The 23,828-nt window shown below is 44.7% G+C and overlaps 1 protein-coding gene across 11 annotated transcripts in view; it reads left to right on the plus strand.

The window, feature by feature from the left end:
- The window catches only part of LOC139267444 (sodium/calcium exchanger 1-like), a 331,992-nt gene that overhangs the window by 206,486 nt on the left and 101,678 nt on the right, over positions 1-23,828 (plus strand). For 7 of the 11 annotated variants that reach the window (XM_070885768.1, XM_070885778.1, XM_070885767.1 and 4 more), the window contains one exon: positions 22,894-23,000. In XM_070885768.1, the coding sequence (XP_070741869.1) occupies positions 22,894-23,000 (107 nt within the window). Of the gene's footprint in view, positions 1-22,893; positions 23,001-23,536; positions 23,641-23,828 lie in introns of all 11 variants that reach the window. The other 4 variants (XM_070885769.1, XM_070885771.1, XM_070885774.1 and 1 more) reach the window with 1 other exon arrangement.

Genomic DNA, 23,828 nt, shown 5'->3' on the forward strand with positions numbered 1-23,828 from the left:
CCCGACTAATAAGGATTTCCCTCAGTTCCTCCTCCTTACTAGACCCCCCGACCCCTTTTATAACCGGAAGGTTGTTCGTGTCCTCCTTCGTGAATACCGAACCAAAGTACTTGTTCAATTGGTCCGCCATTTCTTTGTTCCCCGTTATGACTTCCCCTGATTCTGACTGCAGGGGACCTACGTTTGTCTTTACTAACCTTTTTCTCTTTACATATCTATAGAAACTTTTGCAATCCGTCTTAATGTTCCCTGCAAGCTTCTTCTCATACTCCATTTTCCCTGCCCTAATCAAACCCTTTGTCCTCCTCTGCTGAGTTCTAAATTTCTCCCAGTTCCCAGGTTCGCTGCTATTTCTGGCCAATTTGTATGCCACTTCCTTGGCTTTAATACTATCCCTGATTTCCCTTGATAGCCACGGTTGAGCCACCTTCCCTTTTTTATTTTTATGCCAGACAGGAATGTACAATTGTTGTAGTTCATCCATGCGGTCTCTAAATGTCTGCCATTGCCCATCCACAGTCAATCTCCTCAGGAGACCAACACAGCCTGGTTGAACATTGTACAGGAGGACACAAGCAGGGATGTCATCAGGAGGACCAGAATGCATTTGGGCAAACCTTTCAATGATCACAGTAGATCACATCGTTACTGCAAAACCTCACTCAACCTCAACCTGCTGTGCTACTCATCACATCCCATCACTCTGCCTTCCCTACCCTATTCCTGCACATCCTTACTCACACCAACTTACTTTTCACCTCTACCCATCCCTCTCTATCCACATTATCACTTCCGCATCTCACTAGCCATTCCTCACACTCACCCTCATCCCTCATCCTAGTGCAATCATGCCAACTAACTACACACAAAGATAACCACTTGGGTGTTTTAGCCAATGTTCATGTAAAGTTTCTGTTGATGTGGTGTCAAATTTTGAGTTCTTGGACAGATCCGTGTGGACGTTTGGAAGTGGCTTAGTGAATTATAGTGAATGGTGAGACATTAGCTTGGATGATGTGGAATTGGTATGGGTGGAGCTACGGAATACCAAAGGGCAGAAAACGCTAATGGGAGTTGTGTACAGACCACCAAACAGTAATAGTGAGGCTTGGGGCAACATCAAACAAGAAATTAGGAATGCATACAATAAAGGTACAGCAGTTATCATGGGCGATTTCAATCTACATATAGATTGGGCTAACCAAACTGGTAGCAATGTGGTGGAGGAGGATTTCCTGGAGTGCATTAGGGATGGTTTCCCTCATATGTCGAGGAACCAACTTGAGAGCTGGCCATCCTAGACTGGGTGATGTGTAATGAGAAGGGACTAATTAGCAATCTTGTGATGCGAGGCCCCTTGGGGAAGAGTGACCATAAAATGGTAGAATTCTTTATTAAGATGGAGAGTGACACAGTTAATTCAGAGACTAGGGCCCTGAACTTAAGGAAAGGTAACTTCGATGGTATGAGACATGAATTGGCTAGAATTGACTGGCGAATGATACTTAAAGGGTTGATGGTGTATAGGCAATGGCAAAAATTTAAAGATCACATGGATGAACTTCAACAATTGTACATCCCTGTCTGGATAAAAATAAAACGGGGAAGGTGGCTCAACCATGGCTAACAAGGGAAATTAAGGATAGTGTTCAATCCAAGGAAAAGGCATATAAATTGGCAAGAAAAAGCAGCAAACCTGAGGACTGGGAGAATTTTATAATTCAGCAGAGGAGGACAAAGGGTTTAATTAGGAGGGGGAAAATAGAGTATGAGAGGAAACTTGCCGGAAACATAAAAACTGACTGCAAAAGCTTCTATAGATGTGTGAAGAGAAAAAGATTAGTGAAGACAAACGTAGGTCCCTTACAGTCAGATTCAGGTGAATTTGTAATGGGAACAAAGAAATGGCAGATCAGTTGAACAAATACTTTGGTTCTGTCTTCACGAAGGAAGACACAAATAACCTTCCGGAAATACTAGGGGACTGAGGGTCTAGTAAGAAGGAGGAACTGAAGGAAATCCTTATTAGGCGGGAAATTGTGTTGGGGAAATGGATGGGATTGAAGGCCAATAAATTCTCGGGGCCTGATAATCTGCATCCCAGAGTACTTAAGGAAGTGGCCCTAGAAATAGTGGATGCATTGGTGATCATTTTCCAACAGTCAATCAACTCTGGATCAGTTCCTATGGACTAGAGGGTAGCTAATGTAACACCACTTTTTAAGAAAGGAGGGAGAGAGAAAACAGGTAATTATAGACCGGTTAGCCTGACATCAGTAGTGGGGAAAATGTTGGAATCAATTATTAATGATGAAATAGCAGCACATTTGGAAAGCAGTGACAGGATTGGTCTAAGTCAGCATGGATTTATGAAAGGGAAATCATGCTTGACAAATCTTCTGGAATTTTTTGAGGATGTAACTGGTAGAGTGGACAAGAGAGAACCAGTGGATGTGGTGTATTTGGAATTTCAAAAGGCTTTTGACAAGGTCCCACACAAGAGATTGGTGGCAAAATTAAAGCACATGGTATTGGGGATAATGTACTGACGTGAATAGAGAACTGGTTGGCAGACAGGAAGCAGAGAGTCGGGATAAACGGGTCCTTTTCAGAATGGCAGGCAGTGACTCAGTGCTCGGACCCCAACTATTTACAATATACATTAATGATTTAGATGAAGGAATTGAGTGTAATATCTCCAAGTTTGCAGATGACACTAAACTGGGTGGCAGTGTGAGCTGTGAGGAGGACGCTAAGAGGCTGCAGAGTGACTTGAACAGTTAGGTGAGTGGGCAAACTCATGGCAGATGCAGTATAATGTGGCTAAATGTGAGGTTATCCACTTTGGTGGAAAAACACGAAGGCAGAATATTATGTGAATGGCGGCAGATTAGGAAAAGGGGAGGTGCAACGAGACCTGGGTGTCATGGTACATCAGTCATTGAAAGTTGGCATGCAGGTACAGCAGGCGGTGAAGAAGGCAAATGGTATGTTGGCCTTCATAGCAAGGGGATTTGATATAGAAGCAGGGAGGTCTTACTGCAGTTGTACAGGGCCTTGGTGAGGCCTCACCTGGAATATTGTGTTCAGTTTTGGTCTCCTAATCTGAGGAAGGACGTTCTTGCTATTGAGGGAGTGCAGTGAAGATTCACCAGACTGATTCCCAGGATGGCAGGACTGACATATGAGGAGAGACTGGATCAACTGGGCCTGTATTCACTGGAATTTAGAAGGATGAGAGGGGATCTCATAGAAACATACAAAATTCTGATGGGATTGGACAGGTTAGATGTAGGAAGAAGGTTCCCGATGTTGGGGAAGTCCAGAACCAGGGGACATAGTCTAAGGATAGGGGTAAGCCATTTAGGAGTGAGATAAGGAGAAACTTCTTCACTCAGAGAGTTATTAACCTGTGGAATTCCCTGCCGCAGAGAATTGTTGATGCCAGTTCATTGGATATAATCAAGCGAGATTTAGATATGGCCCTTACGGCTAAAGGGATCAAGGGGTATGGAGAGAAACAGGAAAGGGGTACTGAGGGAATGATCAACCATGATCTTATTGAATGGTGGTGCAAGCTCGAAGGGCTGAATGGCCTACTCCTGCACCTATTTTCGATGTTTCTATAACGGTACACCCCGCAATGGTGATGAGTGTGAAAGGAATGGCTTGGGCATTGCAAGGATGCTTTACAATGTTGATATGGGGTGGTGCTAACCTGGCGCATCGTGTGTGTTGTGTATTGCTCTGGTACATTAAATGTAAGTACAATGGTGCACCACAGAGGGCGGTATGGTGGGAGACCTGAAAGTACCTGCACGAGGCAGTATAAAAGGCTGCCCACCACACCTGCGGAGCACTCTGTGGCTGTTCAATAAAGGACGAAGGTCACAGCAGTTAGATCAGCACAAGACCGTGTACCGTGGGCAATGATTGGGAGGCCTTTACGGAAAGGCTCGAGTACTACTTCACAGCAAACGATCTGACGGAGGACACAAACGCACTGAGAGAGAAGCGTAAGGCGATATTGCTTTCCAGTTGTGGCGATGAGGTTTACTGTCTCGTCAGGGATTTGCTGGCACCCGGGAGCGCCAGGGACAAGTCATATGAAGAGCTGATTGAACTCATTCGTGACCAGTTGAAACCGAAGGAGAGCATCCTCACGGCCAGATACAAATTTTGTCATCACTGCAGACCCGAGGGCCAGGATGTCACCAAATATGCTGCGGACCTCAGGAGACTCGCGGCGTGTGTGATTTTGGGGCACACCTTGATGAGGCTCTGCGGGACGTTTTCGTCATGGGGATTGGCCATGAAGGCCTCCTTCACAAGCTGCTAGCCACGGAACCCACAGTCACCCTGACAAAGGCCATCACCATCGGCCGGGCATATATGACCTCGACGTGCAGCACCAAGCAAATGATCCACACAGTCTCGAACCCGGCAGGCACTGTCCACAGGACACCGGCCACCATGGACAAAACTGCAGAACGTGGCTCTGCCCGGGGCAGAGAGCACGGACCGCGGGGTCCTGGAACTCAGAGTCCGCTGAGGGGGCCAATCAAGCAGCACCATGCTGGCGCAGCGGAGGAAGCCATGGGGCTCACCGGTGCAGGTTTGCGGAGTACACGTGCAATACCTGCCACATTAAAGGCCACCTTCAGTGCATGTGTAAAATAAATTGGACTCACCATGTGGCTGAGGAGATGGAGGATGATCCATTGTTCAGTGAGGAGCAGGCAGAAGAAGATGAGGTGTTGGGACTGTTACGTGCACCGACGATTCGCCCCCAGTGATAATGGAAGTAAAAATTGACGGAGTCCCAGTGAGTATGGCAGTGGATACGGGATCGGGTCCATCGTTGATGAGTCAGAGAACTTTTGACAAACTGTGGTGTAACCCGGCTGCACGACCCAAGCTGGTCCCGGTCACAGCAAAGCTGCGTACTTACACTAAGGAACTAATACCTGTTCTCAGCAGAGCGGATGTGCAGGTATCTCACGGGGGCGAGACGCATGGTTTACCTTTATGGGTCACTGCAGGCGATGGGCCGATGCTCCTCGGCAGAAGATGGATGGGAAAGGTCCATGGGAGCTGGAAAGACTTTTTCACTCCCCCACAGACTGCTGCTCCCCGGGTTTCCAAAGCGCAGCGGCAACCGAGCTGGAGCTGCAGCAACAGCCCAGAACTCCTAGCCCCAAGCAATCCTGCAGCCTCAGCCTCCACTCAAGGCTACAGGTGCGGGCCCATTGCTGGGGTGCGGGCCCACGGGGTGCTGCGGCCCATCGGTGGCCGGGGGACCCACGCAGCGGAACAGTCGGGCGGTGGCAGTGGCCGCGATGGTGGCGGCTATGGAGGCAGCAGGAGAGGCAGCCACGGAGGCAGGAGGAGGGGCGGCCACAGAGACAGCAGGAGAGGCGGCCACAGAGACAGCAGGAGAGGCGGCCATGGAGGCAGCAGGAGAGGCAGCCACGGAGGCAGCAGGAGAGGCGGCCACAGAGACAGCAGGAGAGGCGGCCATGGAGGCAGCAGGAGAGGCGGCCATGGAGGCAGCAGGAGAGGCGGCCACGGAGGCAGCAGGAGAGGCGGCCACAGAGGCAGCAGGAGAGGCGGTCACAGAGGCAGCAGTAGAGGCAGTCACAGAGGCAGCAGGAGAGGCGGCCACGGAGGCAGCAGTAGAGGCGGCCACAGAGGCAGCAGGAGATGCAGCCACAGAGGCAGCAGGAGAGGCGGCCACAGAGGCAGCAGTAGAGGCAGCCACAGAGGCAGCAGGAGAGGCGGCCACGGAGGCAGCAGGAGAGGCGGCCACAGAGGCAGCAGGAGATGCAGCCACGGCCGGCGCGGCAGCAAGCAAACTGGCGCTGCCGCTGATAGTTGTTGTTCCTCATTCTGTAACGAAACGCCGCGCCTAGTTTGAGAGCGCCAGCATCGAGTTCAGCATCAGCGCCAGAGGAAGAGGATCGTGGACAAATGCTTGAAACCTTTCCCAGAACATGGCAAAATTCCCTCTCCCCATCTTCTGTGTTTCCTTTTCCCTCCTTCCGTGTTTCTTCTTCTTCTTTCTAGGCCAGCTGAACACCTAAGATGGCGGCGCCCAACGGAAGCCTCGTGGGAGCCACAAGATGGCGTCTTAAAAGGGAAATGCTCCGGGGCGTCTTAAAAGGGCCTCACACCACTGCGGTCCCCACATAAAGACTTTTGGACTTTTGTAAGGCTAGAGCGAGCCTAAGTGTGCCATGTGAATGTAGGATGATGGATTTATGACAAGAAATAATATTTTAATGCTGGGTAGTCACTGTGTTTAAAATAATGGACATGAATTGCGAATTACGACAAGAGTTAATATTTCAATGCTAAATGGTCACTGTGTTTAATTCAGGGATGTGGATCCGTGACCAACATTACCAATGGGCTAATGCGTTTTTCGATTTCGGGGATTCTAGCAACAGCTTTTTGAACTGGTGGCGGGGCAGTGATGTGTATTGCTCTGGTACATTAAATGTATGATAAGTACAATGGTGCACCACAGAGGGCGCTGTGGTGGAAGACCTGAAAGTACCTGCACGAGCCAATATAAAAGGCTGCCCACCACACCTGTGGAGCACTTTGGAGCTGTTCAATAAAGGACCAAGCTCACAGCAGTTAGATCAACACCAGACCGTGTGGAATCAGTGATTTGTGTGCTACATACATCACAGTGTGGCAGCCAGGGTGTATAGCATCAAGTGAAATAAATCCCGTTATGGTGAGGCCGTCCCGGACGGCAATGTGGTCGGGTGCTGATGCCCTGTGTCCTATGCAGCATCAGTTGATTGCGGAGAAGGTTGGCGTTGTTGTTGGTGCTGCTGATGTGCCTGGTGCTGCTGGTGTTGGGGCTGATCGTGGTAGGCTTCTGAGGACCAAAGTGAGATCATTTCAAAGGCACCGATGCTGATGTAATAGGTGGCAGGTGAACTTGAGATGACAAGCTATTTATCAATGGTGAGAGAGGCTGTTCCAATGAGGTGACATTGGATAGAGAGTTTACTCCAAATACTTACAAACTGCATGAAGCTGAATCTATCTTCTGCATGCAGTAAAATGATGGGGGAGACTAGAATTAGAGAGCATGATCTTAGAATAAAGGGCCGCCCATTTAAAACAAAGATGAGGAGGAATTTCTTCTCTCAGAGGGTTGTAAATCTGTGGAATTTGCTGCCTCAGAGAGTTGTGGAAGCTGGGACATTGAATAAATTTAAGACAGAAATAGACAGTTTCTTGAACGATAAGGGGATATGAGGTTATGGAGAGCGGGCGGGGAAGTGGAGCACATTTTCAGCTGTCCACTAACGAGTTGATTCCATGGTCATACAACTCCCGACCTCCAGACGTGAACCCCAGAGCTGTGTGGATCCCATGGGCGACCTCATAAAATATAACGGTGAGCTCAAAATACTTAATGGGCTGTTAAAAAGATCATAATGACCTGAATTGCCTCCCCCGCCGCTGCGTGTCAGGTCTGTTCAGTGTTGACAGACCCGACATCTGGGAAAGGCGTGTGGCGGTGGGTTCACAACGGGGTCCGAACCGGGTCCTGACAATGGGGCCCGTGTCCTAACTCGCACCAAGTCCCGCTCACCCATCACCCCTGTGCTCGCTGTTAAGCAACGCCTCGATTTCAAAATTCTCATCCTTATTTTCAAATCCCTCCATGGCCTCGTCCCTCCCTATCTCTGTCATCTCCTCCAGCCCCACAACCTCCCCAAGATGTTGCGCTCCTCTAATGCTACCCTCTTGAGCATCCCTTATTATCGCTCAGCCGTGCCTTCTTTTGCCTAGACCCTAAGCTCTGGAACTCCCTGCCTAAACCTCTCTGCATCTCTATCTCTCTTTCCTCCTTCAAGATGTTCCTTAAAGCCTACCTCTTTGACCAGGCTTTTGGTCACCTGCCCTAATTTCTCCTTATGCGGCTCAGTGTCAAATTTTTTAATCTCATAATTCTCCTTTGGGGTGCCTTGGTTCGTTTCACGACGTTAAAGGTGCTATATAAATCCAAGTTGTTGTTGATTGCGCCACATCCCCTGCCCTCAGTCCCGCCACCACATCTCCTGGTCACCGCTATCTCCTGACCGATCACTCCCCTTCCCGACCCCATCATCACGCTTCCTGGTCACACCCATCATCTTTACCGAGAGTTGCTACTGGCGTCGCAGTGGCCCGACCTTCAATCCCGTTTCGCTGGCGAGCTGTCTGATGCTGACCACAGCATGCTAGCTCCATGGTAATGACTTCTGAGGCTCAATAGCGAGTGCGCCTCGGGCCTCACCATTCAGGTGCATGGAATGATTCCTGTACCCCCCTCCCTCCCGCAGGCCCAATTATGGACATGTCTGAATGTCTCGGCTCATGTGTTTTACGGATAATTGACAATATTAGCAGTGTTAACATTTTAAGCATGCTGGACAGAATTAATGCATTCGGAATACACGTACAGAGCATTTGTATGATTATGGATGTGTGTAATTGCTGCAATATGCATTACTACTCGACTACGCTACCCATTTGATACGTTGATGGGCTAAGATGAAGTAAGGATGGGGGAGGCTCGTGTGGAGCATAAACACCACCATAGACCTATGCAAATTCTATGCAATCTATGTAATTATGCACCAGTGGAATCCGATAAAGGCACAATTAGTTTGCCAAGAAATATTGGTCCAGGAATGTCAGTGATAATTGTTGCAGTTGCAGTTCTTCGATTTGATTTTGGCTTTCAGTTTTCCATACCGATCTGGGAGCAATAAATCATGCTGCTATTAGGCGACTAAAACCATTATTGTTAAGTCTCAGTGGTGTGAAAACTGGTTTAATGGGGGCGGAGCTATAATAATTACCTTCTAACTGTTTTTGGCGAGGGAAATGGCAACCAGCTCAAAAATCCCAGAAAAATATGGACTGCAATAATTAATGTCATAAATCAATTGCTGCATAATTCATAAGAACATAAGAATTAGATGCAGAAGTAGCCATAACGGCCCTTCGAGCCTGCTCCACAATTCAATAAATCAAGGCTGATCTTTGACCACAACTCCACTTTCCCTCTTTGTTTTGCGATGTTCAAGGCTCCCTTGATGACAAAAATTGGCGGAAATCCCCAGGAAAATTTAGGCATTGTTCTAAAAGAGCCTCAACTTGCTAGTTCAATTAAACAAGATGTGGAGCACCACTGTTTTCATTTTAAGAGGCTGTGTTCAATCATTTAGATTTAATGCAGCATTTTAGCCTTTTTCCATCAGCTTGTGATTACAGGTATTTGCCTTCATTATAATTATTGTATAAAAACATCTGGATTACTCCCTGCTTGGGGGCGGTAGCCAGGTCAGGGTGCGACTTCCTGCGCCCAGCTGCTGCACATCCGATACTGAGCCTTGGCTCCCATTAACATGAGACCAGCAGACTGCTGGGCATCCCCAGCCAGCTCACTGGTGGAGGATTTAAATTTTTAGGCGGCTGCATTACTGGCAGTGGTCCTCAGGTGGGTCCTAAGGATGGTGGGGTGAAGGCGGGTGGGTCTGGTAGGAAGCATGTAGACCTGTGAATGGAGTGGTCCAGTATTAAGTATTCAGGGCAGAACAATTTCAGAAAGGGGATCTAAAACAGGTGTGAAGCCCTTTATTTGCATATGTAAAGTGCCTAACGCCTGTTATTGGCGTGAGCCCTGGACTCTTTCTCTGCCTTCACCAATGTGGCAGGTGCTGCACTTCAGACGAGGTATGTTCACCATATTGGACGCTTTGGCACCTGAGTCTACCAATTTGTAGACCACTTTCTTGCTGGAATATGTTTGCATAGTCCTCTGGTTCCCATCTATTTTTCATGTGAGCTCCGATGAACGCTGAAATGTTATTTGACCTTGGCAGTATCACATCCAAGCCTAGTCCTGTCATCACCCTACATGCACAAGTGCACACTTCCGAGCAGCTGTGATTGGATAGCAGTCAGGAGGGGAACAATGGATGAATTTTACAGGGGTGCTGAGTTCTAGTGTAGCATCTCAACAGTTGGCCTTACCAAGAAGTATTTTGATTTGAATCTGTACCTATGCCACCCATGGAATATGCAGTCATTGGCGGAAAAATATTCTTGTCTAGAAGAGGAAATGTGCTGCACAAATTAAACATAATCCAAATTCAAAAGCACCATCATAGCCTGTACTGTTCATTCTGTGCCTTTTCCTGCTGCTTCTATTTTCTTTCAGTATTTTTCATATTTGAATGTAAATCACTGCTCAGATAATGAAACATAAGCAGCAACACCTGGATAACATTCAGGCTTAGGCTGATATATGGCAAGTAACATTCGCACCACACAAGTGCCAGGCACTGACTGTCTCCAACAAGCAAGAGTCTAACCACCGCCCCATAACATTCAACGGCATTACCAATGCCAAATCCTCACCATCAACATCCTGGGGGCCACAATTGACCAGAAACTTAACTGGACCAGCCACATAAATACTGTGGCTAGAAGAGCAGGTCAGAGGCTGGGTATTCTGTGGCAAATGTCTCACCTCCTGACTCCCTAAAGCCTTTCCATCATCTACAAGGCACAAGTCAGGAGTGTGATGGAATACTCTCCACTTGCCTGAATGAGTACAGCTCCAATAATACTTAAGACGCTCGACACCATCGAGGACAAAGCAACCCGCTTCAGTGGCACCCCATCCACTATCTTCAATATTTACTCCCTCCACCACAGGCGCACCGTGGCTGCACTGTGTACCATCTACAAGATGCACTGCAGCAACTCACCAAGGCTTCTTCGGCAGCACCTCCCATACCCGTGACTTCTACCACCTAGAAGGACAAGGACAGCAGGCGCATGGGAACACCATCTGCAATTTCCCCTCCAAGTTACACACCATCCTGATTTGGAAATATATCGTTGTTCCTTCATCGTCGCTGGGTCAAAATGCTGGAACTCGCTCCCTAGCAGCACTGTGGGAGTACCATCACCACAAGGACTGTAGCAGTTCAAGAAGACGGCTCACCACCATCTTCTTGAGGGCAATTAGGGATGGGCAATTAATGCTGGCCTTGGCAGCAATGCTCACATCCCTGGAATGAATATTTTAAAAAATGGTCCCAATTGTCATTCCTGTTTTCGGGTCTGATAGCTCACTCAAAATTGGAGTACAGAACTTAGCGCCCCATTACTGTCGTCTTTCTGCACGCACAATTTTATTGTGGTCTTCAGCTAGGAAGCCGAGGCTCCCACCAGGAAACTGACGGGAACCACATTATACAATGTAAATCAGGGTCCAATAACACCAATAGGACCCCACTGCAATTTTCAAGTGCCAATGGGCGAAGCACTCGCAGACGTACTCTGCCTTGTGGCACTGGACATAGAGCACCCTCTAAACGGACCACTCCACGAATGGCGCAGGTAGGTTTTTTTCTCGACATTTGCACTTCAATGCACATCCTAGTCCCATAAGAATTGCCCCCCCTCCCACCCAAATATCTGACCCGCCTGTGAGATCATGTAACCTCCCCAATCAGAAAATGCTGGTTCAGTAGCATGGAGGAGCCATTGGTTTCCTACCTCCCATCTCCATGTTTCCTTCCTACCTGCGAGTTGCCTGACAGCACTCAAAGCATGCGGGCAGCTCATCATGAATATTAAAATGAGGAACATGGGCAGCGGGAGAAAATACTTCAGAACTTTAAAACCTGATAAAGATTGCTCCCGGATTATCCTTTCCAGCTTACCAGATCCAGATTTTAAACAGTTTGAAGGTGCTGAAGTTGGCTTTGCCCATGTGCCAGTTCTACCTCACTGTAGGTATAGGTCCACAATTAGAGCAGATAGCCTCAATTGAAAAGCTAGCAATGATACAGGTTCAGTGTGTATAATGGCCACCTTACTTTACATTTTAGAAATTGGTATTTGAGTACAGCCTCTTGCCATCTCTGATATGCTGGTTATGGAATCTGGATGTGCCATCAGTGAACCCTACACAACCACACTTTGTTCCTGGTTCCATATGTCTTCTTGGTTCTTGGTTCTGTACGCCAGATTTTTTTAATACATTACTTTCAGAATTTACATTCCCGAGTTAACTTTTCCCAAATGCTAAATTTCTCTCAACTGTTCACTCAACAAATTCTTCCGACTTATAACTGAAATCCTGGCCCCAAAAATCCACAGGCCCTGATCACGGCGTAATGCCAGGATTGCTCCCATTGGAGTTTATGGTGTCACTGGGAGGGTAACTAATGTGCATGGGGTGGGCAGTTCCTGAGCCACGACCTTCATATCTCAGATGCTCACCTGTCCCGTGCAGCTGGAAAATCTGGCACCTCGTTGCCATTGGAAGAGGCGGCCTTGAAAATCCCTAAAAATGCAACCAGGTCCTAGAGTTATGGCAGAAATACTGTGGAACTCCAAGCAAATTGAGGTCCAATTTTCTTTTTTCCTTCTTGCTTCAGGAAGCAATCATTCTCTCAACTTGTCTGACAAAATCAAGCAAAACCATGCCTTTCTTATATCCGCAGATCAAAACAAAGTTTCAGGCAATTTGACAAGTCAGTTATTTATTTTTTTCGGGTTTGGTATACCTTTTAATCCCTATTGACACAACCTTCAACCGTTTGTGTGTTTATTGTGATAGGATCTCAATTGTCAGTCTCACTTTTAAGATGTTTTCTTTTATAAGGAATTACCACTGCTGTGAGGGGAAAGCTTTTGCTTTGGCCCGTTGTTCTCTAAAAAGGCTTTCAGAAACCATAGCAATTAGGAAATATTTCAAGGTTACTGCAGGCAATGTTATTTTTTTCATCGTTTCCATTGGCACTTATTAACCATAGCCTCATCTGGCTTTTCAAAAACATTTTTCTATGTTTAAAAGCATCCCTGAGTATCAAAAAGCTTATAGGACTTATCTTCGAGAGGGCTTAGTGCAGAAGGTGATTTCATCCCTGGGAAGGAAAACCTGGTGGGACTATTCCTACCTCACAGACATGCGCCTCCAGTTGTATCAGTTGCAAGAGAGCTTGAGGTGGAATCTGCAGCCCAGAATTTTCCCACACTACCAGTAAAAATAGGAAATATGGTCGCTGCTGGTAGTAATAAGCAAACTATAGCAGTTAATATTAATAGAAATTGTGACAACAATGAAGCATTTTATGTAGCATGTTTCATGACCTCAGGATGTCCCAAAGCAATTTACAGCCAATTAAATACTTTTGAAGTATTGTCACTGGTGTAATGTATCTTTGTCTAGTTTTGATACTGGTTCCTTTAATTGTCGATGTATAAGGAGTATAAAACCAGCTGCATTCAGAATCCTAATCTCAGCAGTATAAATGTTGCATGGATTTCTATTCGTATGACTCTGAGGCATTTGGCTTGAGGGAGTCGTCAAGTCACACAGTTCAGTCAAAACTATGTGTTCAGATATGCGCATGGCTGGCATTTCCTTTTGACTTTAGTTGACAGTTATTAAAATCCATGCAGTCCCGTCAACTAGTTTGGGGATATTTAATTAGCTTTGTCTAGCACAAAAGAGGTGAGTCATGATGCATTGTGGAGCAACTTCAACCAGCTCCAAATCAGCTACTTCCCCTTCCCCTATGTGAACAGCAGAAACTGGCGTCTGTGTGAAAAGCAAACAGTTGCCAACTATAAAGGATCCAGATGTTATTATAAGCTGTGGGAGAGAAACCATATTAAATGACAGGCTTGATCCACTCCAGGGTATTTTTAAAATGTGTTTTTTTTTATAGTATATAATTTTGCCATAAAATGCTGTTGCCAACTTGTAGCTAAGTTGTGTGGACTTGGGTAAGTAGGGTACGTACAGGAGAGAGTGCAGTCTACATCAGGCAAATGGAAACTCCACCTTCTCACCATATTGGTTTGTAAACTAAAACAGGGTGAAGAGTTTCTGTGTGACTGACACATTGCTGAACAAAAAGAATGTGAATTTAAATTAGCTGTCACAGCTTTAAAAGAAATGGGATTTAGTCCAGTAAAGATGATAGATACATTTTGTTGTAACTTAGAGTAATTACAGTAATCACTGTGGGCTCAATTTTCCCCAAAGCTTTTTTTTGGCGCACTTGAAGAGTTACGCCCATTTTTGGGGGGCCCAAGTATGCCAAAAAAAATGTTCGAAGTTTCCCCATTTGACTTCATCATTTTGTCACAGCCTAACCCGTCCTTTAGTTTTGGGGCTGGAGTCTTAATCTGCACCAAAAAGGTCGGGTTGCCACAGTAATCAGGGACTTAATGCGGGCTGAGGCTGCAAAGTGTAACATACAGCCAGCTCGCAACATATTAAAATACATTGCAGCAACTTAACACACTAAAATACATTGCAGCAACTTACCTCCGATTATTAAAGTCCCCTCCCGATGCCGATTCCCGCCCCTATCCCAGTCCGAAGGGCCTCCCGGTCTGCTCCCTAGCCCTGGCCGAGTGACTGCCGGTCCGCTCCACCGCCCCCCCCCCCCCCCCAATCAAGTGACCTCCCGGTCCGCTCCCCCGCCGCTATCCCAGGCCGAATGGCCTCCTCCCTCCTGGTCCCCGCACCTAACTATACCCGAAAGGTTTCCTCTCCCCCCTCTCTCTTACCTCTCCTGCTGCTGCTGTCTGGGCATGTGCTGCCCTTACCTACGCCAATTTCCTTACCTGCGCCGATTTCCTTATCTCTCCGGAAGGTTTTTCTGCAGAGGCCACATATGCTGGCCTAAGAAGAACTGGGGTACCTCTCAGCTGGCCAAACTTCCCTAAATGGCCAGAATTGGCGCGGGTGGCAGGTTCCGCTCCCTTTGGCTGAAAAAAAAGTGCCTAAAAAAATCGTAACTGAGTTACGCTGGTGCAAATTGATCGGTGAAACTGTGTGGTTTTTTAAAATTAGGCCAAAAAAAGCAATCTGTTCCAAAAAAACGGCGCAGATCGCTGGGGGAAAATTGAGCCCAATGAAAGTAAGTGCCCCTCCAATTGCATCGCAACACTGACCCATTTCCCTGGGTCAGGGCATATTATCAATGCACAGTGGGCTCAAAGCACCAACACCAAGGAAGGATGCCATTGGCCCCAAAGGAAATGCGAGTGTTGCTCAATAAGGATAGCCGCTGCAGCACTTGGAAGGGGTGAGGACGGAGCTAAAGGGGCAAGGAGTCTGCCACAAGGTTTTTCCCTTCCACTGGGTGAATCCAGGTCATTGTAGCCATTTCCCATAGCCTTCGTATGGCCACCTTAGGTATCAGCGGTAAGTGGGGCGGACAGGAGGGAAATTCTTGATGAAATCAGGCCCGCATTCCGACCACCATCTGCAGGCAAGGAGTGACCAGCGACTGTCCTGGCCGTGTAACAGAAGGAGCAGCAGCAGTTGGGGCGAGAGGAGGGACATCTCAGTTGGGACGGTGAGGTGGCGGTTGGCCTTACCACCTACATTTTCCATAATTCTCCACCGTGATCCCACCTGATTTCAGGCAGGGTCACAGAGGAAAATCCCAATCATAGCTGTGTAAATATTTCAAAGCTTGACAGTCTCTGTGAAGTTGGTGATTCTACCAATACAGCCAACCAAGAGAGCAGCATTCCTGACCAAACATTATTCTGATTTAAGCTTAGAGTTCCAATGTACCAAATTGCTCTTTATTTACTTCTTGATCCAAGCTTAAGATTTAAATATAAAATCCCAAGTCCAAAATATCCACCAATCATCCAATGCACACCACATTAACTGTAATCAGTCCGTTGCCAATGTTCAATTACAGTGTACATCTTATAAGCCTAGTCATTTACATGAAAAATACATACATATGATATATACAATGTGAAGTTTTTCATTATTGCTTAACAAATGAAGTGGATTAGTAAAAAAAAAGTATGTAATTTTTCTTGGCTAATATGTTTTGTATACAACAACCATCATTATCACGGTATGATATAGTAACAAAATCTAAAATTGAAAAACTGTGCTAGACTTGTTAAAACCTTTCCATTAATGAAGTAGGCAGAAATTTGAAGAAAGCATTATTAGTAGTTGTCAGATTAAGACTGTTCAATTGAGGCACTATAATGATTTATATTTCCAGCATCACAGTATTTTGTTTTTGAATCTGCAATAACTTGTTTTTAATTGTCACTCCATGATTGATCATGTTCAGGTCATGTCATGTAGTTTTTTTTCTTGTTTTTATTTGCATAAAGTATAAGTTTGTTCAAGGTCTTCTGGCGGGTGTAACTTGGCTGCATGTATATTTTAAGATACCACCCGCCCCCCCCCCGTCACCTTGGCTGCCATTTCAGTTGCAGTCCTAAATAGTGCGGGGAATATTAATGCAGTGTTGTATATCAGGTGCAGGTCAACCATATAATTTGGTGCTGAGGCCTGCACTCATTATACATAGTATGGTATAAGACATGGGCAAGTGACTGTGGCGCTGAGGGTCTACTCAGTGCATCTAGGCTCCAAAGAAATGTTTGAGGTTCTTGCTTTATAATGTGGTCTCAGCATCTAAACAACTACTGAAGATCAGTACCCATATTATATGTTAGGTTGATAGTCCTAAAGGGGAGTCTGCTTGCTTCCTACATAAAGTAGCCGCATGTTGAGCCAGCAATTTCATTGTAAATTTCATGGTGTTCTTCGGTTCCAATCACACCCTTGTCTGTCATCTGTGGGTCATAGTTGAAGGACTTATAATTGAGCTCTATCTAAATGGAACCTATGGGTGTCCCAATGGCCATTACTCTCTACTGGTTCTGAAGGAGTAAGGGCATGATTAGAGGAGCTTACAAGGCTAATGTGTTCAAAATGATTGTTGTCTGCTGTTTTACGTAATTTCACCCTTGTCTTTAAGCAGGCAGAAGAGAGACAGCAGCATCCAGTGGCAGAAGTGCTTGAAAAACCGAAAGCCTAATAGTCATTTACACACATCTGCAATACCTCGTAAAATAAAGTAGCTCCTCCATTTGTTCCAATACTCGATCAAACCCATGAATACAGCAATATTTCTCCCCAACTAGCTTAATCTGCAACATACCAAAATAATGTCAAAGCATATTACAATACAGTCATCCCGACTTTTACCAGCCCAGGAGATGGAGTGGACATGTTACCCTCGTGCTTCCCCTTAGTGAAAGTGTACATGTGTATCTTTCTATTTCTTAACAATGTGCTCCTTTTAACACTTTCTCCAGTAAAAGGAGGAAGTGATGGATTGGTACCATTGTTTGGCTTTAGGGATTGTGGTGGTCCACTACCTCTTTGTCAGCAAGAGACTCCGAAGATACCAACACCATTGGTATTGATTTGTGGCTGCATGTGCCTGTATTCTTTGCATCAGATCTGTAGTGATATGAACAAAGAAGATATGGTTTTGCCATAAGAGACAATAGTACTGTCAATGCAGTACTGACTGCAAAAGCTTCTATAGATATGTGAAGAGAAAAAAATTAGTGAAGACAAACGTTGGTCCCTTGCAGTCGGATTCGGGTGAATTTATAATGGGGAACAAAGAAATGGCAGACTAATTGAACAAGTACTTTGGTTCTGTCTTCACGAAGGAAGCCACAAATAACCTTCCGGATGTACTAGGGGACCGAGGGTCTAGTGAGAAGGAGGAACTGAAGGATATCCTTATTAGGCGTAAAATTGTGTTAGGGAAATGGACGGGATTAAAGGCCGATAAATCCCCAGGGCCTGATAGTCTACATCCCAGAGTACTTAAGGAAGTGGCCCTAGAAATAGTGGATGCATTGGTGATCATTTTCCAACATCATATCGACTCTGGATCAGTTCCTATGGACTGGAGGGTAGCTAATGTAACACCACTTTTTAAAAAAGGAGGGAGAGAGAAAACAGGTAATTATAGACCGGTTAGCCTGACATCAGTAGTGGAGAAAATGTTGGAATCAGTCATCAAGGATGAAATAGCAGTGCATTTGGAAAGCAGTGATAGGATTGGTCCAAGTCAGCATGGATTTATGAAAGGGAAATCATGCTTGACAAATCTTCTGGAATTTTTTGAGGATATAACTGGTAGAGTGGACAAGGGAGAACCAGTGAATGTAGTGTATTTGGACTTTCAAAAGGCTTTTGACAAGGTCCCACACAAGAGATTGGTGTGCAAAATCAAAGCACATGGTATTGGGGGTAATGTACTGACGTGGATAGAGAACTGGTTGGCAGACAGGAAGCAGAGAGTCGGGATAAACGGGTCCTTTTCAGAATGGTAGGCAGTGACTAGTGGAGTGCCGCAGGGCTCAGTGCTGGGACCCCAGCTCTTTACAATATATATTAATGATTTAGATGATGGAATTGAGTGTAATATCTCCAAGTTTGCAGATGACACTAAACTGGGTGGCAGTGTGAGCTGTGAGGAGGACGCTAAGAGGCTGCAGGGTGACTTGGACAGGTTAGGCGAGTGGACAAATACATGGCAGATGCAGTATAATGTGGATAAATGTGAGGTTTTCCACTTTGGGGGCAAAAACACGAAGGCAGAATATTATGTGAATGGCGGCAGATTAGGAAAACGGAAGGTGCAGCGAGACCTGGGTGTCATGGTTCATCAGTCATTGAAAGTTGGCATGCAGGTACAGCAGGCGGTGAAGCAGAAGGCAAATGGTATGTTGGCCTTCATAGCAAGGGAATTTGAGATTAGGAGCAGGGAAGTCTTATTGCAGTTGTACAGGGCCTTGGTGAGGCCCCACCTGGAATATTGTCTTCAGTTTTGGTCTGCTAATCTGAGGAAGGACGTTCTTGCTATTGAGGGAGTGCAGCAAAGGTTCACCAGACTGACTCCAGGGATGGCTGGATTGACATATGAGGAGAGACTGGATCAACTGGGCCTTTATACACTGGAGTTTAGAAGGATGAGAGGGGATCTCATAGAAACATATAAGATTCTGACGGGACTGGACAGGTTAGATGCGGAAGAATGTTCCCGATGTTGGGGAAGTCCAGAACCAGGGGACACAGTCTTAGGATAAGGGGCAGGCCATTTAGGACTGAGCTGAGGAGAAACTTCTTCACTCAGAGAGTTGTTAACCTGTGGAATTCCCTGCCGCAGAGAGTTGTTGATGCCAGTTCATTGGATTTATTCAAGAGGGAGTTAGATATGGCCCTTACGGCTAAAGGGAAGGGGTATGGAGAGAAAGCAGGAAAGAGGTATTGATGGAATGATCAGCCATGATCTTATTGGCCTACTCCTGCACCTATTTTCTATGTTTCTATGCCAGCTTATACCTTTTCCTGCTGGGTGCTCCCTCAGCATGTAAAAGTAAATCAGGTGGGGTGCAAAATGGGTTGTTAATTCATTATCACCCGTTTTGTTCTGCTGCCGAAAACCAGTTTCACCCACAGTGATATTGTGTGTATCTGTGATCCCCTGATTTCTATCCTGTTGGTGACCTTTCATCCGTTCTGCCGCATCACTACTCCCTGTCTTGGCCTTGGCCTCCCAGTACTCCCATACAACACTGTTTGAAATCTTTGCTCCAGCCGCCATCGCTTTTCCCCAAAGTTGTTCCTGGCACTTCCTAAGAGAAGTTTTAAAAATTGGCCCTCCAATACCTGATGGGCACCTTGTAATTCCTCTCCCCTTTTCAAGTAAATCATAGGGAAATCCATTCAAACAAATGCTCACAGTGTTAGTGGTCAGGTCAAGAGTCCATCAGGCAAGTCTTTCTCACTTGAACACAAATCACCGCTCATATACTTCATAATTTATTAAGTGTAAATTTGACAGATGGAGCTATCTCCTTAATCCCACGATTACATTTAATTTCTTTTCAGGTTTTCTAGGTGGAACATGTTGCTCAATCACAACAACTTCTGTAGTTTCACACCATGGGCTTCCCACACCTACTGCCAGAAAGCTCCTCATTTTCATCCCTTTTTTAAATTACAGTTTATGTTTTATTAAAAATGGTTTTCACTTATACATTATATATATTAAATTTGTTTTATTCATTAAATTACTCATGTAATTATTTATGAGTTTAATATAATGTATTAAATTATATATTTTTTAATTCATTCTCAGCAAGGCTAGCATTTATTGCCTATCCTTAGTTACCTTGAGAAGGTAGTGATCAGCGTTCTCCTTGAACCGCTGCAGTCCATGTGGTGAAGTTACTCGCACAGTGCTATTAGGGAGGGAGTTACAGGATTTTTACCCAGCGATGATGAAGGAAGGGCGATATATTTCTAAGTCAGGATGGTGTGTGACTTGGAGGGGAAGCTGCAGGTGATGATGTTCCCATGTGCCTGCTGCCCTTGTCCTTCGAGGTGGTAGAGGTCGCGATTTGGGAGGTGCTGCCGAAGAACCCTTGGCGATTTGCTGCAGTGCATCTTGTAAATGGTGCACACTGCAGCCATGGGGCGGGAGTGAATATTTAAGGTGGTGCATGGGGTGCTAATCAAGCAGGTTGCTTTGTCCTGGATGGTGTTGAGCTTCTTGAGTGTTGGAGCTGCACTCAACCAGGCAAGTGGAAAGTATTCCTTCACACTCCTGACTTGTGCCTTGTAGATGGTGAAAAGGCTTTGGGAGTCAGGAGGAGAGACACTCGATGCAGAATACCCACCTCTGACCTGGTCTTGTTGCCACAGTGTTTATGTGGCTAGTCCAGTTAAGTTTCTGGTCAATGGTGACCCCCCAGGACGCTGATGGTGGGGGATTCGGCGATGGATAATGCCATTGAATGTAAAGGGGAGATGAAGGAATATGATTCTGTGAGGATGACTGTCAGGTTGTTGCTTGACTGGTATATGGGACAGGTCTCCCAACTTTGGCAGCAGGCCTCAGTTGCTAGTGAGGAGGACTTTGTGGGATGGTGTGGGCTGGATGTGTGAATGTTTAAATCCAGAAATCAACAGATGTGCCTTTGTTGTTCTTATTGAATGGTGGTCGCAACTCAAGGGTCCATCACACTTTATTATTCTTATTATTTTCTGTAATGGTTTGATATAACTGAGTGGCTTTCTAGGCCATTTCAAATGGCAGTTGAGAGTCAATCGCATTGGTGCGGACTGGAGTCACATAAGAACTAGGTAAGGACAGCAGGTTTCCTTCCCGAAAGGATATTAGTGAACCAGTTGAGTTTTTACGACAATCCGACAGCTTCATGGTCACTGTTACTGGTACCAGCTTTTAAATTCTAGATTCGCTTAAATTCTTCACACAAAGTATCAAGCAGGGTAATAGGGATCAAACCTTTAAGGGCATTCAGCATGAATTTGGATGTTAGTCTGGTAGAGGTAGGATACTAGATGAATGTATTTTATCGAGTCACATCGTCTGTACTCATTCTTGACGTTTCTCATGAGCAAAACCTTGAGTTCATGATTACTTGTTAAAGATATTTTGCCTTCTTTACAAGATACAGTGCATCTTTAGCTAACTTCTTGTAGACCTTTCCTACTTTTATTTGCTTTGAGGGTGGTAAACGCATTGTGACATAAATGGAAGGTAACAGTGGTTTAAGACCTGATGTATATGGCATCACATGACTGAAACTATAGTATTGAGTGTTTTGTTAACAGCAGATTACTGTTAACTTCTATATTATAATATGATTTCAAAATGAATAAGCATTTACAGGCAAGTTTGCATATGAAGTCTATATATTGTAAATTATTTGCAATTATTTGGTTACTGAATCTGCAAATTTGCCAAATCTGCAAATTAGACTGATGTTTGTTATTTTAGATAGCTGGGATTGTTAAAAGATTTTATAATTTTAGTATGTGATAAATATCGGATTTGTATTTTAGCTATTTGTATGAGTTAACAAAAATGTTTACTTGCAGCAAATTGTCATAATCAATATTTAATATAACAATGGAAAAAGATGAAATAAGTAAATATGTTGTGGTACAAAAAAATAAAATCCATCAACACAGAGGTATTATACTTTATACTGCACATGTGGCGTGGAAATCAATGGCACGATCATCAGCTTTGAGGGCTGGAACTACTACCGTTGCTCTCCGTGATCATTGCACGCCGATCTGGCTTGTCAGGAAAATGTTCTGTTTTATATAACATTTATATTTTTAAATATTAAATTAACTGTTATTAAACTGATTATTTATCAATACCCATTATTCAATTGGAGCTCTAATTCAAATAATCCTGCACATGTGTAACTAGAATAAGAAGTAGTTCTAAAACTGAAAAGGTTTTTGATACCTGGCTTCTGTTTATTTCAGAAAAAATGGCATAAAATACAGTTGGCTGAGGACATAACATATCCCAAGTTTTGACTGTGTTTCACGGCATTTTCATTAATAATTCTACCTAAGACTGGAATAAAACTTTGGTTGACATGGCTTCAATGATCATAGTTTCAGTTACAATGTTTCAACTACCCAGACCCTGCTGTCCTGGTCCACCACCCTTTCCTGGCCCAAGGCCTCATTTCAGTGGCCTTAAATTATGTTTTCAAACCAAATTGGCAACCTTAACCTGGCACAAATTGTTATTACTTTGCTGTGGGTCCTGATTGCCATTTCCTAACCTAGTTCTTGTTTATGTAGCCTTGATTCTTCTTTTCTAATTCTCATTTTATGTCACTCCAAATATACCAAAGCTCCAAAGTGCCAACGGTCCAGGTTTGTTACATATTTAATGTGCACTTTGTGTATGGGATTTTGGGGTAGTTTGTATTGCAATTCATGAGATGAAATCTACTATTGTTTCCTTCACTTTGTAGTTCAGAAAATAGCAGCAGTTCTATTCTCCAGATGTATATTTGAAAAATTATCTTAAAAGCACGAGAAACTAAATAAAAACTAAAACTTTTTAAATAAGATACAACATCAACTGTCTCCTGTTCTCTCTCTGTTCTTAATTCATGCTTTTTTTCCAACTCTCTTCTCTATTTCAGCAAGACAATAGAAATCAAAGTAATTGATGATGAGGAGTATGAAAAAAACAAGAACTTCTTCATTGAGATTGGGGAGCCACGCTTGGTGGAGATGAGTGAGAAGAAAGGTGGGGTACCTGCTCAGAGCTAAGGCCTTAATGCCATGCCTGAATGTCACTCAGGGATGCTTGGCACTATCAGGTGCTCAGGACATGATGCACACATTTAGATATGTGTAATAGGGTAAAAACTTTTCAAAACCAATTTATCATAAAGAAATTGGATACAGCGTGCAGACTTGGCTCTTTCAGTAGCTTCAAATATGCACATCTAACCTTTCAAATGTGCCTTTTGCTATCCAGAGGTTAAAAATAGTTACTAGAAAAGACTTTCAAAATCGGTACAAGTTCAAAAGCTCGCTCATTATCTTAAGGCAAATAATTTCTTTTAAGTGTTCTAAATATCAGATGAACTCATTGAGCTAAAATGTCTGTATAGCAGCAGTAATAAGTTTATACCCTATTACATATTAGTATTATCTGAATGTGGTGCAGGCTCCCTCCCTTCATAACATCTCACTAACCATCACTTAATTTACTTAAGCATGTGTGACTGTGATGGACAACTCCAATCCATTGTTTGCCTTTGTCTTATGTTCTTACAGGAAAACCATTACCATTAATATAGTTGACCGTGGGGAGTATGAAAAACAAGACAGTTTCTTCATTGCACTTGGTGAACCTGTATGGATCAGAAGAGGAATGAAAGGTGTGAGAGTAACAAAAGACATTTTGAGAATTGTTTTCTTCTCTGTTTGTGTCCTACTCTCACACTGACTTTCTCCTCTTACTTTACTATCTAAAGCCTTTGCCATACTAGACTGTTGGGTGTTTTTTCTGTGTTGTTTTTTTCCCATGATGAATGTTGAACTGTTTTTTTGATTCTAAAAGTCAAGT

Source organism: Pristiophorus japonicus, chromosome 7 (genome assembly GCF_044704955.1).
Source record: "Pristiophorus japonicus isolate sPriJap1 chromosome 7, sPriJap1.hap1, whole genome shotgun sequence".
Classification (NCBI taxonomy): Eukaryota; Metazoa; Chordata; class Chondrichthyes; family Pristiophoridae; genus Pristiophorus; species Pristiophorus japonicus.